The 14,044-nt window shown below is 52.9% G+C and overlaps 1 protein-coding gene across 1 annotated transcript in view; it reads right to left on the bottom strand.

Moving 5' to 3' along the window:
• LOC144246964 (uncharacterized) overlaps positions 1–14,044 on the bottom strand; it is a 712,254-nt gene that overhangs the window by 565,945 nt on the left and 132,265 nt on the right. The window contains exon 3 of the mRNA XM_085565238.1: positions 11,960–12,889. Within this exon, the coding sequence (XP_085421364.1) occupies positions 11,960–12,889 (930 nt within the window). The remainder of the gene's footprint in view (positions 1–11,959; positions 12,890–14,044) is intronic.

Below are 14,044 nucleotides of genomic sequence, written 5' to 3'. Positions count from 1 at the left end.
TCTTTGTAATGGTTATTAATTAATAACCAATAATCAATCATGAATATTTGATTGATTTCTTTGTAATATTGTGAAAAATGCAGATTGAATTATGCGCTGCTGTTGACTATTGATAACTCCCTGCCATTGATTTATAATAATCTGCTATTGATTATTTATAACTCCCTGCTATTGATTATTGATAACTCCCTGCTCTTGATTTGGATGTGTGGAGATGAAGGAACAATGGGAATGGAAATCTCCTTTTTTTTCCTTTTTTTCCCCATTTTTTTCTCCTTTTTTTGCCCTTCTCTCTCCCATGACAAAAATGAAGATTTGCTGAAAAATCAGTAAAATGGGAAACAGAACTTTTTTAAAATTGCTTTTTTAAAAAAATTCAGTGAACAATTGGAGCTGGGTAATTGGTTCTTTAATGACTTTAAATTCGTGCTTTGGGTTTTTTAATCAATGCTTTAAAAAAGAATCTTAAAATCCAAACTGGAACAAATTCCCCAAGTGTCACCAACCTCACCAAATGTCCCCAATGTCCCCAAATGTTCCCAAATGTCCCCAAACCTCCCTAAATGTCCCCAAACTCCCCAACATCCCAAAATCTCCCCAAATGTCTGCAGATGTCCCCAAATGTCCCCGATCCCCACTCAGGATGCATCGGTTTGCGGGGATGTCACCCCCCCCCCCCCCCCCCCCCCATTTATTCTGGAAATATTTGGGGACATCTTGGGGACAATGGGGGGACTTTGAGACACTGGGAACATTTGGGAACATTTGGGGACATTGAGACATTGGGGACATTTGGGGACATTGGGGAAGTTTGGGGAGCTTGGGGACATTTGTGGTTGGGGACATTTTTGGGAGGGGTTGGGGACATTTTTGGGGGTTTGGGGACATTGGAGCTGTCACATGAAGAGTCCACCTGGAGTGAGAGAGAAGAGGAGGGGACACATTGGGGACACTGGGGAGATTGGGGACACCTGGGACATGGGGACATGGAGATGAAGGGGGACACCGGGGACATTGGGGACACCAGTGTCACCTCCCCGCCGAGGGCCACAGGCGCAGGCTGAGCCCCCCGATGACGAAGGCCACCAGGGCCATCCCCGCCATGTCCTCCACGCTGGGCATGGTGGCACCTGTGGGGACATTGGGGACACATCACTGACACCCCCAGGTGACACCAACACCCCTGGGTGGCACCGAGCCCATCCTGGTGGCACCGGCCACCCCCCAATGTCCCCAGCTCGCTCTTGATGTCCCTTAGGAGATCCCAGTCCTGTCCCCAGTGTCCCCAACCCCATCCCAGCTGTCCCTATCTCCATCCCTGTGTCCCCAACCCTGTCCCCAGTATCCCCAACCCCATCCCAGGTGCCCCCAACCCTGTCCCAAATATCCCCAACCCCTTCCCAGGTGTCTCCAACCCTGTCCCCAGTGTCCACAACTCCATCCCAGGTGTCCCCAACCCTGTCCCCAGTGTCCCCAGGCATACCTGGTGTCCCAAGACCCTCCAAACCCCGTTCCTAATGTCCCCAAGTGTCCCCAACCCCACTCCTGATGTCCCCCAACCCCATCCTGGTGTTCCCAACTCTATCCTCAATGTCCCCAACACCATTCCTGATGTCCCCAACCCCATCCCAGGTGTCCCCAGCTCCAGTCCTGGTGTCCCAAGACCATCCACACCCCATCCCTGATGTCCCCAGTTGTCCCCAACCGCATCCCTGATGTTTTCAAGTCTCCCAAACTCTATCCCTGATGTCCTCAGGTGTCCACAAACCCTATCCCTGATGTCCCCAATATGCCCAGCTGTGCCCAAACCCTGTCCCTGATGTCCCCAGGTGTCCCCAAACCCCATCCCTGATGTCCCCAGGTGTGTCCTCAGGTGTCCCTCACCTGCCACCACCACGGTGACCCGGTGTGGGGTGTCCCACGCTGCGTGTGTCACCAGGCAGCTGTAGCTGTCCCCCGGCGCCGCCGCAGCCACGCGCAGCCCCGCGCTGCGGCTGAAGGTGCCGTCGGCTGCACGCCGGTGCCCGGAGCTCCAGCTGGGCCCCAGGGTGGTCACCGGGGTGTCCCCCAAAGTGTCCCCCGGGCGTGGCCGGGTGTGTCCGTGGGCGCGGTGCTCCCAGCGGATCTCCACGTCCAGCGGGAAGAAGCCGACGGTGTCGCAGCGCAGCTCGGCCAGGAGCCCCGGGGGCAGCCGGGACGGCAGCAGGGACACCCGGGGAGGGGCTGGTACACGGGACAGTGAGCTGGGGATACTGGGAGGGACTGGGAGGGACTGGGAAGGGATTGGGAGGGACTGGGGGGACTGGGACATACTGGGACATATTGGGAGGGACTGGGAGGGAACTGGGAGGGACTGGGACATACTGGGACATATTGGGAGGGACTGGGAGGGAACTGGGATGGACTGGGAGGGACTGGGACAGCTGCAGCGACATCTCCCTGGCGCCTCCCGGCGGCTGGGAGGATCGTGGCCGTTCTGTGCCCAAAAACCCCCAGAACCCCCCCAAAAATACCACCAAAAATGCTCCCAAAACCCACAAAAATCACCCGCTAAACCCTCTCAGAAACATACAAAAAAAGCCCCCAGAAATCACCCACAAAACTCCCCCCAAAAAACCCAAAAAATGCCCCCAAAACCCCCAAAAATCACCCACCAAACCCCTCCAGGACCTCCCAAAAAACGCTCCCAAAACCTTCAAAAAACTGTTTAATGCCCACAGCGTCCCCTAGCGGCCAGGAGGATCGAGGCTGTCCCGTGCCAGTGGGGCCCCCTGGTGGCTGGGAGGTCCAAAACCACCCACTGCCAGTGACGCCCCCTAGGGGCTGGGAGGACCAAAGCAGTTCCATGCCTGCAGCGCCCCCTGGTGGCCGGGAGGACCAAGGTTGGCCATTGGCGCCTCCCAGTGGCCAGGAGGACTGAGGCCACCCACTCCCAGCAGCGCCCCCTGGCGGCCAGGAGGACCCGACACCCCCTGCTCGGTGGCGCCCCCCGCTGTCCCCGCAGGGCTCCGCAGCCCCTCCCCTCCCCTCACCTGCGTGGTGCCGGGGGGGGCTCCCGTGGCCCCCCAGGAACAGCAGCACCCCCGGCACGGCCTCGGTGCGGCGGGCGGTGGCCAAGTCGAAGGCCAGCAGGCGCCGTGTGGCGCCATGGCGGTGCCGCAGCCACTGCAGCGTGAAGGGCTCGGCTGGCGGCGCGAAGGCGCAGTGCAGCCGCCCCGGCGCCCCCAGCAACGCCCACGTCTGCGGCGTCCGTGTGGACAATAACAGGGACACTGCAGGGTGGGACAGGGCGTCACCAGCAGGGGGACACTGGGGACACCGGAGACATTGGGGATGTGGGGACATCAGGGATGTGGGGGGACACTGGGGACATCGGGGACAATGGGGATGTGGGGGGACATCAGGGATGTGGGAACATCAGGGACATCAGGGATGTGGGGACAACGGAGAGATACTGGGGGCATGGGGACAGTGCGGGGGCATAGGAGACATTGGGGGACATGGGGACAATGTGGGGACATTGGAGACATTGAGATATTTGGGCCAATGGGGAGGGGACACTGGGGACATCAGAGACATCGGGGATAATGGGTGGACACTGAGGACATGGGGACAATGCGAAAGCATAAGGGACAATAGGGAGACATCAGGGATGTGGGGACATTTTGGGGGGACATCAGGGATAACGGGTCAACATTGGGGACATCAGAAACATCAGGGACATTGGGGACATTGGGACAGTGGGGCGACACTGGGGACAATGGGGACAATGGGGATGTGGGGTGTCCTGGCTTGTAAGATAAGCATGTATTCTATTTGCCATCTGTTGGAGGTTGGGCAGTTTTCTTATCTCTTCCAAGAACAATGTCTCCCTCCGGGGAGATATCTTCAGTTCATGGACCATTGAATGACTCACTGCATGACCGGTAAAGTTACATCATCCCAGTGTGAGATGCTCCACCCAGAGGGAGGAGCCAAGCATTCCTACCTGCATAAAATCTGCACTTTTTGAGACACTGGCAGCCCCTTCACTGGATTCCCAGAGGAGCAGCTTCTTCTCTGCTGGATTCCCAGAGGAAGACCAGGCCCAACTACTACCAGACCTTCAGAGAAAACTCCACCCTTCTAGAGATCACCACTTCAGCAGCATTTCATCAGCCACTCCAGGAGGAGCAGCCACCATTTAACTGGACTATTACCAACACCCTGACTCCTCAGGGTATCAGGTTTCTGACTCCATCACTAGTTTTGTTTGTACTAACTGCATTTTTTTAAATTTAGTTTTTTTCCTAGTAAAGAACTGTTATTCCCATTCCCATATCTTTGCTTGAGAGCCTTTTAATTTTGAAATTGTGGTAATTTGGAGGGAGGGGGGCTTTACGTTTTCCATTTCACAGGAGGGTCTTGCCTTCCTACACAGACTCCTGTCTTTTCAAACCAAGACATTGCATCAGCCCGTTCAGGGAAAACAGCTAAAGATGTCTCTAGAACTTCACTGCTGCTTTTGTAACTCTGGGTATACCACCTGAAGTAAAGGCAATGGCCCAGCTTATACTTCCTGCTGAGTTGCTACCTTTTTTGCCTATGGGGAATTATGCACAAAACAGGTATTCCTCATTCCTCAAAAGGCCAATCTGTCACTGAACATGGCTCCCTCAAGCGTCTCCTGGTACAATAGAAAGGGGGGCCAGAGAGGACAACCCTTCGGAGAGACTGCAGAAAGCCTTTTATGTGTTCAACTTCTTGAAATGATCTTTGATGGACCCCAACCCCTGATTGTTTGACATTTTAATTGTAATTCACAATTGCAACAAAAGGAAAAATCCCTTGCCTTAGTGAAGGATCCAGGATCTGGTAAGATATTGGGGCTTTATCCTTAGGTCACCTGATGTCACCTGGTGTCACCACTGAGTCAGGAACAAGAGTCAGGCGACACATAAAATCTAACTCTCTCCAGGAGACTAATACTAATTTTATTAGGAACCCATTTCTTTTTATACACTGCTCCAACACCGGTAGACCTGACTGGTCCTTTAATCAACACACCTCACATGATTGGCTAATTAAGGAAACACCCTTTAGTAAACATCTTATAAGAAAACAACTGTTCAAAACACCAGCTGCAAGATTGCTTTAATTCTTTCTCTCAGCCTTCTCAAAACTCCCCAGAACAATTCCTAGGAAAGTTTACCTGGCTTTCTCTCTGACCAGGCTGGGGTAGAGGTTTTGCTTGCATGTCCACAGAGAATGGTTCCAAGTGGATTCCAGCAAACAATGTGAAGGCGTTTTGAGATTCTTTGACTGCATCAGTTGCAGATTCACCTTGAACATCAACATTGGAAGAGAACCCTTGTGAACAGGACCTCGCCACCACATCAGCACCTGTTTAACCTCTAACAGACTTATGCCCTTGGGAAAATGGTTATGATTACCCAGTGGTATCAGGGCTTACGGGGCTAGATCAGCTTCTGGGGGATTGGAGACTTGGTGGATGGATAAGAAATTTAGTTAAAATAGGCTTATATGTATTAGGATTATATTATGTATTGTTATGCTTATTGCTTGTATTTTATATTGTGTGAAAAAATTAATAGACAAATCACTTAAGAATGTATTTTTGTTTGAACAGATAGGGGGAGGTATGGGGAATAAAACAGAGAGTACAGTGGAACTGATAAAGAGGCCTGATATCTTCTTCTTCTGCCGGATTGAGCAGAAACTATGGGAGAGACAGACACAGAGAAAGTCTCCCTGGGCAAGAAGTGACCAAGAAACATATTGTGAGACATAGTGATAAAATAATGTTACCAGGTGATGTGTAACCAATGGGAAATTGTTACCAAAAACAGAGCCCTATATAAGCACCATACAAGTGAAACTCTATATAATAAACACCTGGTACACTCAATAAAATTGGCTTCTGATCCCAACTCAGATGCCCCCGACTCTCCATCATTGATAACCCCTGGTCTGGGTGATCCCTGTTGGGTGGGGGGAAGGTGTTGGAGAGATTTCTTTCCCTTCTCCTGCTGTGATTTGGATGGTAATAAATTCCCTCCCTGTGCCCGGGCTGGGACTGTTTTGCCAGCGCTGGTGCTCGGGGCGGGATCTCTCCCGATCCTTTTCCTACTCCCGCCTTCCCTCAGCCAATCAGAGACAGCGCGGCTGATGACTCACCAGTTGCTGGGCAGACCCGCAGCGACCAGCGGTCCCGGCCGGACCCGCCCCGCCACGGCCCAAATCCTCCCCAAATCCTCCCAAATCCTCCAAAATCCTCCCCAAATCCTCCCGAATCCTCCCGAATCCTCCCCAAGTCCTCCCAAATCCTCCCAAATCCTCCCCAAATCCTCCCCAAATCCTCCCCAAATCCTCCCGAATCCTCCCGAATCCTCCCCAAATCCTCCCCGAATCCTCCCAAATCCTCCCAAATCCTCCCCGAATCCTCCCCGAATCCTCCCCAATCCTCCCCGAATCCTCCCAAATCCTCCCCGAATCCTCCCAAATCCTCCCCAAATCCTCCCAAATCCTCCCAAATCCTCCCCGAATCCTCCCCAAATCCTCCCCAAATCCTCCCAAACCCTCCCGAAATCCTCCCAAATCCTCCCAAATCCTCCCAAATCCTCCCCAATCCTCCCCGAATCCTCCCGAATCCTCCCAAATCCTCCCAAATCCTCCCCGAATCCTCCCCAAATCCTCCCCAAATCCTCCCAAACCCTCCCGAATCCTCCCTGCCCCATCACAGGGGGTCCTGTGCAAGGCCACGGGGAGCGGCTGCGGCCGCCGCTGGCTCAGGAGCTCTGTGGGCAGGAAAGGGGGTGACACTGGGACTGGGGGTGCTCGCAGGGCTTCCCTTAATGGTGCCTCCTTTGGTGTTGGGTCAAGCGAGAGCTTCTGGAGAATCTCTCCCCACACACAGGACACTCACCGGGCCTCTCCCCGGTGTGGATGTGCCTGTGGGTGACGAGGCTGGAGCTGTGCTTGAAGCCCTTCCCACACTCAGGGCAGCAGAAGGGCCTCTCCTGTGTGTGAATCCACTGATGCACTGAAGCATGGACAGACGGCTCCTCAACTAATTAAAGCTGGAAAGAAGGGTATTTTATTGCAGTGCTGGACATACATGGAATCATTTCCAAATACATGTGCAAGGAGTTGCAGACTCCTGCTTTCTATTTATACAGGAAAGGTTTTACATATCCAAGCTGTTTCTAAGGACACATAATACATAATCATTACCTGCCCGCTTCGTATTATAATCAGCTGAATATCCATTACAGCTGTGCAATCGTGTTTCCTTAACTGGGTCTTTGGGATTTTGAAATAAGGGAGTGGGTGTAAGGGAGGAAGAAAGCTGTCTTCCTCAAGGTAAACTCTTCACCCATGGCCAGTTTGCAGGACTTTTTGATCTGCTGGTCACGGTAGCCTCTCCTAACTGCTGATTATTCTTAAGGCAAGATATTTCTATGGTCTCTGCTCCTTCACAATTCCTACATCTATCCCTGTCACTCCTAGCTTTACTTTTCTAATATATTTGCTACTCTTTAACTAAGACATGTGATTTTTGCTAGCTAACTTGGCTTCTTAACTAATTTTAAAATCTTAACTAAAATACGAAATCTTCTACTATCTCAGTTATATTCCCAGCTGTCCCCTTGACTCATCCACAGTTTTCAATTATCCTAAATACATTTCCAGCTGATCCTTGGCTCATTACGATGAGATTGGAGCTTCTCAGAAACCACTTCCTACACTTGGGACACTCATAGGGCCTCTCCCTGGTGTGAATCTTGTGGTGCTGATGAACTTGGAGATCCACCCAAAGCCCTTCCCACACTCCCCACACTTGTAGGGCTGATTGATTCCCCATCTGGATCACCTGGTGCCAGATCAGGTCTGATCTCCGGAGCTCCAGCTGAAGCCCTTCCCACATTCCAAGCGCTTGTGGAGCTTCTGCCCACCATGAGTCATCTCCACCATCTCTGAGTGCCAAATGGATCTCTGGCTGCCTTCTAGGCACAGAGGGGCTCTTACCTCCTCACAACTCCCAGGGCTGGGTTTGCAGCCCCTCCTTGTGTGGGATCTCCAGGGCTTTTCCTCCCCATTGGGTTCCCATGCTGTGGAGCTGCTCAAAAAAGCCTCAAAACAGAGGTTCTGAGCAGCGATTTGTCCTCCCAGGTCTCTGTCTGCAGCTCAGTGCCTGGGGTAAGGAAAGAAAAGAAGAGGAAGGGATGTGGAAGGAAGAAGGATAGAATGAGAAGAGAAAGGAGGGTGGACAAGGAGAGGATGGGATTTGCCTCCATGCCAGAGGGAAGGGGAAGGAGATCCCACCAATTCGTCCCTGGCAGGACAGCGTTGGCAGCAGCGCTGTCCTGCAGCCAGGGGCAATGTTGGCCTGATAGGTGGAGCAGAGGAGAGGGGGAAAGGGGCAGTGACTTCCTCCTCACCTGCCTCAGTGTTCCATGCTATCTTCCTTTACCTCACAGCCTCCACCAGCTCCACCTGCACAAAGGTTGGGATGGACAAATCCTGGCTTGGGGGAAAAACAAAGGGTGAGCACCTTGGTCCTGCTGCCCAAGTCCAGCTCGAGAAGTCACCACCCTGTTCACAGTTGGATGGGCCCAGACTCTGCTCATCTCCAGAGTCCCCCACTCCTCCAGGCTGCTGGGATCCCCCAGCTCCAGGATTGGCCATTGCTGCTCTCCCCACTCCGATGCCAATTGGAACCCCAAAACCAATGTCCCCCCCAAACTGTTACCACTGCCCCAGCCAGTACAGAGATCGCTACAGGAACCCTTCACAAGTCTCCAAAGGGGCATCTGCATCTCACCTTTGGGGCAATGCAAGATCCAAATATCCCTTTCCCTGCAAAAAAAAACTCCCAGAGACCCCCCAATGGATTTGGGGTGAGATCCCCCTCCCCACTTACCTGCAGGATCTGGGGGAGTAAATGCTGCCATGACCAGGGGAGCTGCAGACTCGGCAGAAGGGCAGGCAAACCGTGTGGATCTGCTGCGGTTCCTCCTCTTCCTCCTCCTGTTCCTTCTTTTCCCTAACCTCCTCCTCATCTCTCTCTCCTCTTCCTACTGCTCCTCCTCCCTGACCACCCCAGATCCCCCTTTCCTACCCACCTCTCCCCCATGGCTGCAGCACCAGTGTTTGGATAGAGGGAACCTCCCATGAGCCCCCCAGGTATGGGCAGGGGGCTTGGGGACCCACCCAGTGCAGATCCATTCCCCCCTCCCAGAGCCTCACGGAAATCACTCCAGGGATCAAGCGATGGGGACACTAAGGGATCCCCATGGAACCACCCATTTTTGATCCCATCCCCACCCTTCCCTCCCCACTCCCATTGTTCCCCCAACCCAAAGACCCCTCCCAACTCAATCTGAGGGTCCCATTCCTCTCCTGGTCAGAATCCTCTTTTCCCCTGCTCTCCCACCCCTTCCCCATTGTGCCTCCAGCTCTACCTCTCACCCCTGGGCTTGGATTTGGGGATCCAGGCCCCTCCTGTTCAGTTTGAGGATCACATCCCCCCTTTCCCTCAATTCAGGCAGCTCCTGGAAGCTTTTTCCTGGGAGGAATCCCTGAGTTTTGGGACTTTTAGGATGTAGCTTAGGAGGAGAACAGCTCTGTCAGGCTTTCCCCTCCCTGTTGTGGCCCCTCAGCTGTTCCCGACACCCTGGGGGTGTTGGGATTTCCCTCCTAGGGACAAGGATGTTCATCCCCTTCCAGGAGCCCAATGCCCAGCTGGGGCTCCAGGTCAGGGGTCCTTGAGCAGCTGCCCCAGAACCTCCACCAGGGTCTCCCAGTGCAGCCGGAGCCGCTCGGCCTGGGCTCCCCAAAGGCCTCAGCAAGGTCCAAGTCCTGCCCAGGAACCCTCAACTCCCTCAAACCCAGCATCCCCCTCATCCCCTGCAAGTTCCTCCCATGGCACCGGCCATGGCCATGTCCCCACTTGTCACTGGCCATGTCCCACCATGTCCTCACCCATGGCTGTCTCCCCACCATGTTTCCATCCCTGTCACTGCCCCCCATGTCTCCATCCATGCCTGTGTCTCCCCATGTCCCTAGGGATGGCCCTGTCCCCCTCCATGTCCATGCGTGCCCATGTCACTCTCCATGTCTAATGCTTTTTCTCTTTTTGAGCCTGGTCTTATAAGCTCTCAGAGATAAGCATTATACCCTTGATAGCTCAGCTACCTCAGGTGGCATAAAACAAGCAGGATGGCTCATGTGACAGTGTTGGGAATAAAAAGTTTTAATAAAAGGCAAAAATAAAAAAGCTTTTTACAGAGAAAAGCCAAGTCAGGGCAGAGGCTCTTGCTCTTGCTAAAACACTTCACTAAAGCAATTAACTTCTTTTGTTCTCTTCTTTTCTAGGGAATTGCTTAGGTGGGACTTTTTGGCTCCTGTCCAGTTAGCTACCCTTAAGTTTGAGGTGAAGTCCCAGAGGTCCTATGAGGTGTCTTTCAACCAAATTGAGGAGAGAAACACCTGGCCTTTTGTCCTTTTTAAGGGAACAAAAGGTAACTTGTCTACTCTGTCAACAGAGGGCACATTCTTACACGTGTCCCACCATGTCTGTGTCCTACCATGGCCATATCCACTAACTTAGTTCAATGTCTATTTTTACTTCAATATTGGATATTTTAAAGGGATAAAGAGAAATGAAAACAAAATCAAGGCCAAAAGAAAAAGACTTCCATGTCCATGCCAGCTGAGGATCCACGTGCTTGGGTGGAGGGAAGAACCTTTTTGGTGGAGTTTCTACCCCATTGTCTCCAAAATCTTGGTCTTTTCCCCAGTTTTTCCACCATCTGGCTGCAGAAGACACCCTTGGGCAATAGGAAATCAAAATCGTGGAATCCCTGAAGTTGGAAAAGACCTTGTCCTGGTTCAGAGCAAATTTGGGAGAGAACCTCCAAAGGGATTCCTCTGGAAAGCAGATTCAATTGGCTCCTCCCCCAGCCAGTTTGGGAAAAGTATCTCCTTGGAGAACAGTGGAAAAAACTGTTTTTTAAAGAATAAAACCTAAACAATATTAAACAATAAAACCTCTTGCTGCTCTAAAAGAGAGACAAACTCAGGAAGTCCCTCCATGGGTTGTAGCTCAGCTCCCTCAGTCTCTTATCAGTCCCTCCAGTGCTGGAAATGCCACAGTCCAGGCCTGGCCTGCTGGGCCACAGGTGTGAGCTGCCGGTGCTCTTCTGGGTGTTCAGGCCAGAGCAGGTTTAAACAGGTCCAAAGAAAAGGGAAAAGCAGCCACAGTCCAGGGAACTTCTCTGCCACAGCTAGCTAAAACTAATTAACAGCAAAGGAGAGATCTGTACCTCTGTCTGTCCATCTGCAGACAACCCGGCCCAGGAGCAGGAATGTGGAGGAGTGAGTGCAGTTTCTGAAAACAAACTCTGCCCTTCTCTCCCTCCTTTGTTCTTGGAACAAGTCTTAAAGGTGCAAAAATTATAATTCACTATAAACAGAACAGACAACTGGAGATACAAGCATCATATAGTCAACCTAGGACATACCTCCAAGACCATTCAGTATTCCTTGATGCCACCAGAATATAGGATTGAATGCAAAAGATTTTATGGAGTTGGAAGTCATTAAATCTGCTCTCCCCAAGGAATTCTCATTGTTGGTCTGTGCCCCAATGGATGTTCCTGCCACTGGGTTTATCTAGGTGCCCACAGGGAACGAGGAAGATGTGGAGCCTCCCAGCCAAGTGTCTTCCCAACACAGATAACCAGGCCCATAGATCACCAAGACTGCCCAATGAAGGTCACTCAGGATCATCCATCATGGATCCTCCCATAGGGAATGGAGCTGGGAGGAGCATAAGAAGCTCTTCCCACCCTTGGGGAACTCACAGGGCTTCCCCCCTTAGTGGCGCCTCCTTTGGTGTTTGATCAAGGCTGATCTCTCTGAGAAGCTCTTCCCACACTTCCCACACTCGTAGGGCCTCTCCCCGGTGTGGATGTGCCGGTGCTCGGTGAGATTGGTGTTGTGCTTGAAACCCTTCCCACAGTCGGGGCAGCGGTAGGGCCTCTCCTCGGTGTGACTCCGCTGATGTACGAGGAGACTGGAGCTGATCTGAAACCTCTTCCCACACTGGGAACACTCGTAGGGCTTCTCCCCGCTGTGGATGCGCTGGTGCTTTCTCAGGTCTGAGTGCCACCCATAGCTCTTCCCACATTCCAAGCAGGTGTAGGGCCGTTCCCCAGTGTGGATCACCTGGTGCCGAATCAGGGCTGAGCTTTCCCTGAAACTCTTCCCACATTCCCCACACTTGTAGGGCTTTTCCCCAGTATGGATCTTTTTGTGTTCCGTAAGCTGGGAGTTGAGGCTGAAGCTCATCCCACACACCCCACACTCGTAGGGCTTTTCTCCAGTGTGGATCCTCTCATGTCTCCTCAGGCCAGAGCTCTGCCTGAAGCTCTTCCCACATTCCCCACACTCATAGGGCTTTTCCCCAGTGTGCATCCTCTGGTGTTGCATCAGGTGGCCCTTCTGGCTGAAGCTCATCCCACATTTCCCACACTCAAAGGGCTTTTCCCCAGTGTGGATTACCGAGTGCTGCATCAGGCTGCTCCTCTGGCTGAAGCTCTTCCCACATTCCCCACACTCAAAGGGCTTTTCCCCAGTGTGGATCCTCTGATGTTGGATCAGAATGGAGTTCTGGCTGAAGCTCCTCCCACACTCCCCACACTCAAAGGGCCTCTCCCCGGTGTGGAATCTCTGGTGAAGTCTCAGGCTGGAGCTCCAGCGGAAACGCTTCCCACATTCCTCACACTCGTAGGGCCTCTCCCCAGTGTGGATCCTCTGGTGCTCGATCAGGTGGGAGCTCCGGCTGAAACCCTTCCCACATTCCAAGCACTTGTGGGGCTTCTCCCTGCCACGAGGCTTCTCCACCAGCTCCGAGCTCTGGCTGGATCTCTGCCCGCCTTCCTGGCTCAGGGGGGCTCTTTCCTCCCCGCAGCTCCCTGGGCTGGGTTTGCTGCCACTCCTTGTGCAGGATCTCCAGGGCTTTTCCTCCTCCTCCATTTCCTCCATTTTTATTCCTCCCTGGGAATGAAAAATCCTGGTCTGGGGGAAAAAAAAAAGAACAGAGCATCTTGGACTGGGAGTTCCTCCTGTCCCCACTTCATCTCACCAAGTCATTGGGCATTGTGTGTCTATAAGAACCTCCAAAACACCAAGGTTCAGCATAAAAATCCTCAAAACTTTAAGACACAGATCAAAACCTCCCCAAACATCAAGATTCAGTAAAAAATTCCTCCAAAACATAAAGATTCAGCCCCTAAAAAAAATAAAGCACCAACATTTAACCCAATAAAACTGAGAAATGCCATGATTCACTCCTGTGAAAATCGTGGAACCCCTCAACAGTCACGTGCTGCATGTGGGGTGGCAATGCTCCTGGGGCTGAGGGGAGGCTATATATACAAGGAGGGATGGAACCTTGTGGTGATCCTTGTTTCTGCTCCTCCTCCTCCTCCTGTGTCCCTATTCTTCCTCACACTCCTCTTCCTATTCCTCCTTCTCCTGCACAATCCCACCCTCTCCTGCCACCTGCATCGTTTGACCATTTTGTTCCTCAAGCCTGCTTCTCCTTCCCTTCTCCTCCTGCCCCCAGGCCCAGCACCCACTGCCGGCTCCCTCTTCCCCCCAGCCCCACAGCATCCCAGCGCAGGGGCAGGGATGGAGCTGGGGCAGGTCGGGCTGGGGCAGCGCTGGGCTCTCGGCCGCTCCCGCCCGCACTCGGTCCCCACTGCAGCCGCTCCCGCCAGGACAGCGCGGGGGGGCCCGGCCTTGGCGCTGCCCCACTCCCACCTCCCCAAATTCCCCTCGCGGGGCCATGGGGCCGAGGGGGGGCGCAGGTGGGTCCAGGTGGGGAATGCTGAGATAATTTCAAGAGTGGGTCCCCAAGAAGAAGAATTGGAATTTGTGGTAGACACAGGGGCAGAATGAACCTTTCTGTTAAATATTCCAAAAGGTTATAGTGTAAGCAAAGATACCGTAATAGTAACAGGAGCAAAAGGAGAGA

This window comes from Lonchura striata, chromosome 35 (genome assembly GCF_050655825.1).
Source record: "Lonchura striata isolate lonStrDom1 chromosome 35, ASM5065582v1, whole genome shotgun sequence".
NCBI classification, from domain to species: Eukaryota; Metazoa; Chordata; class Aves; order Passeriformes; family Estrildidae; genus Lonchura; species Lonchura striata.
The sequence above is the reverse complement of the archived record's forward strand: the minus strand, read 5'-3'. Positions and strand labels throughout refer to the sequence as shown.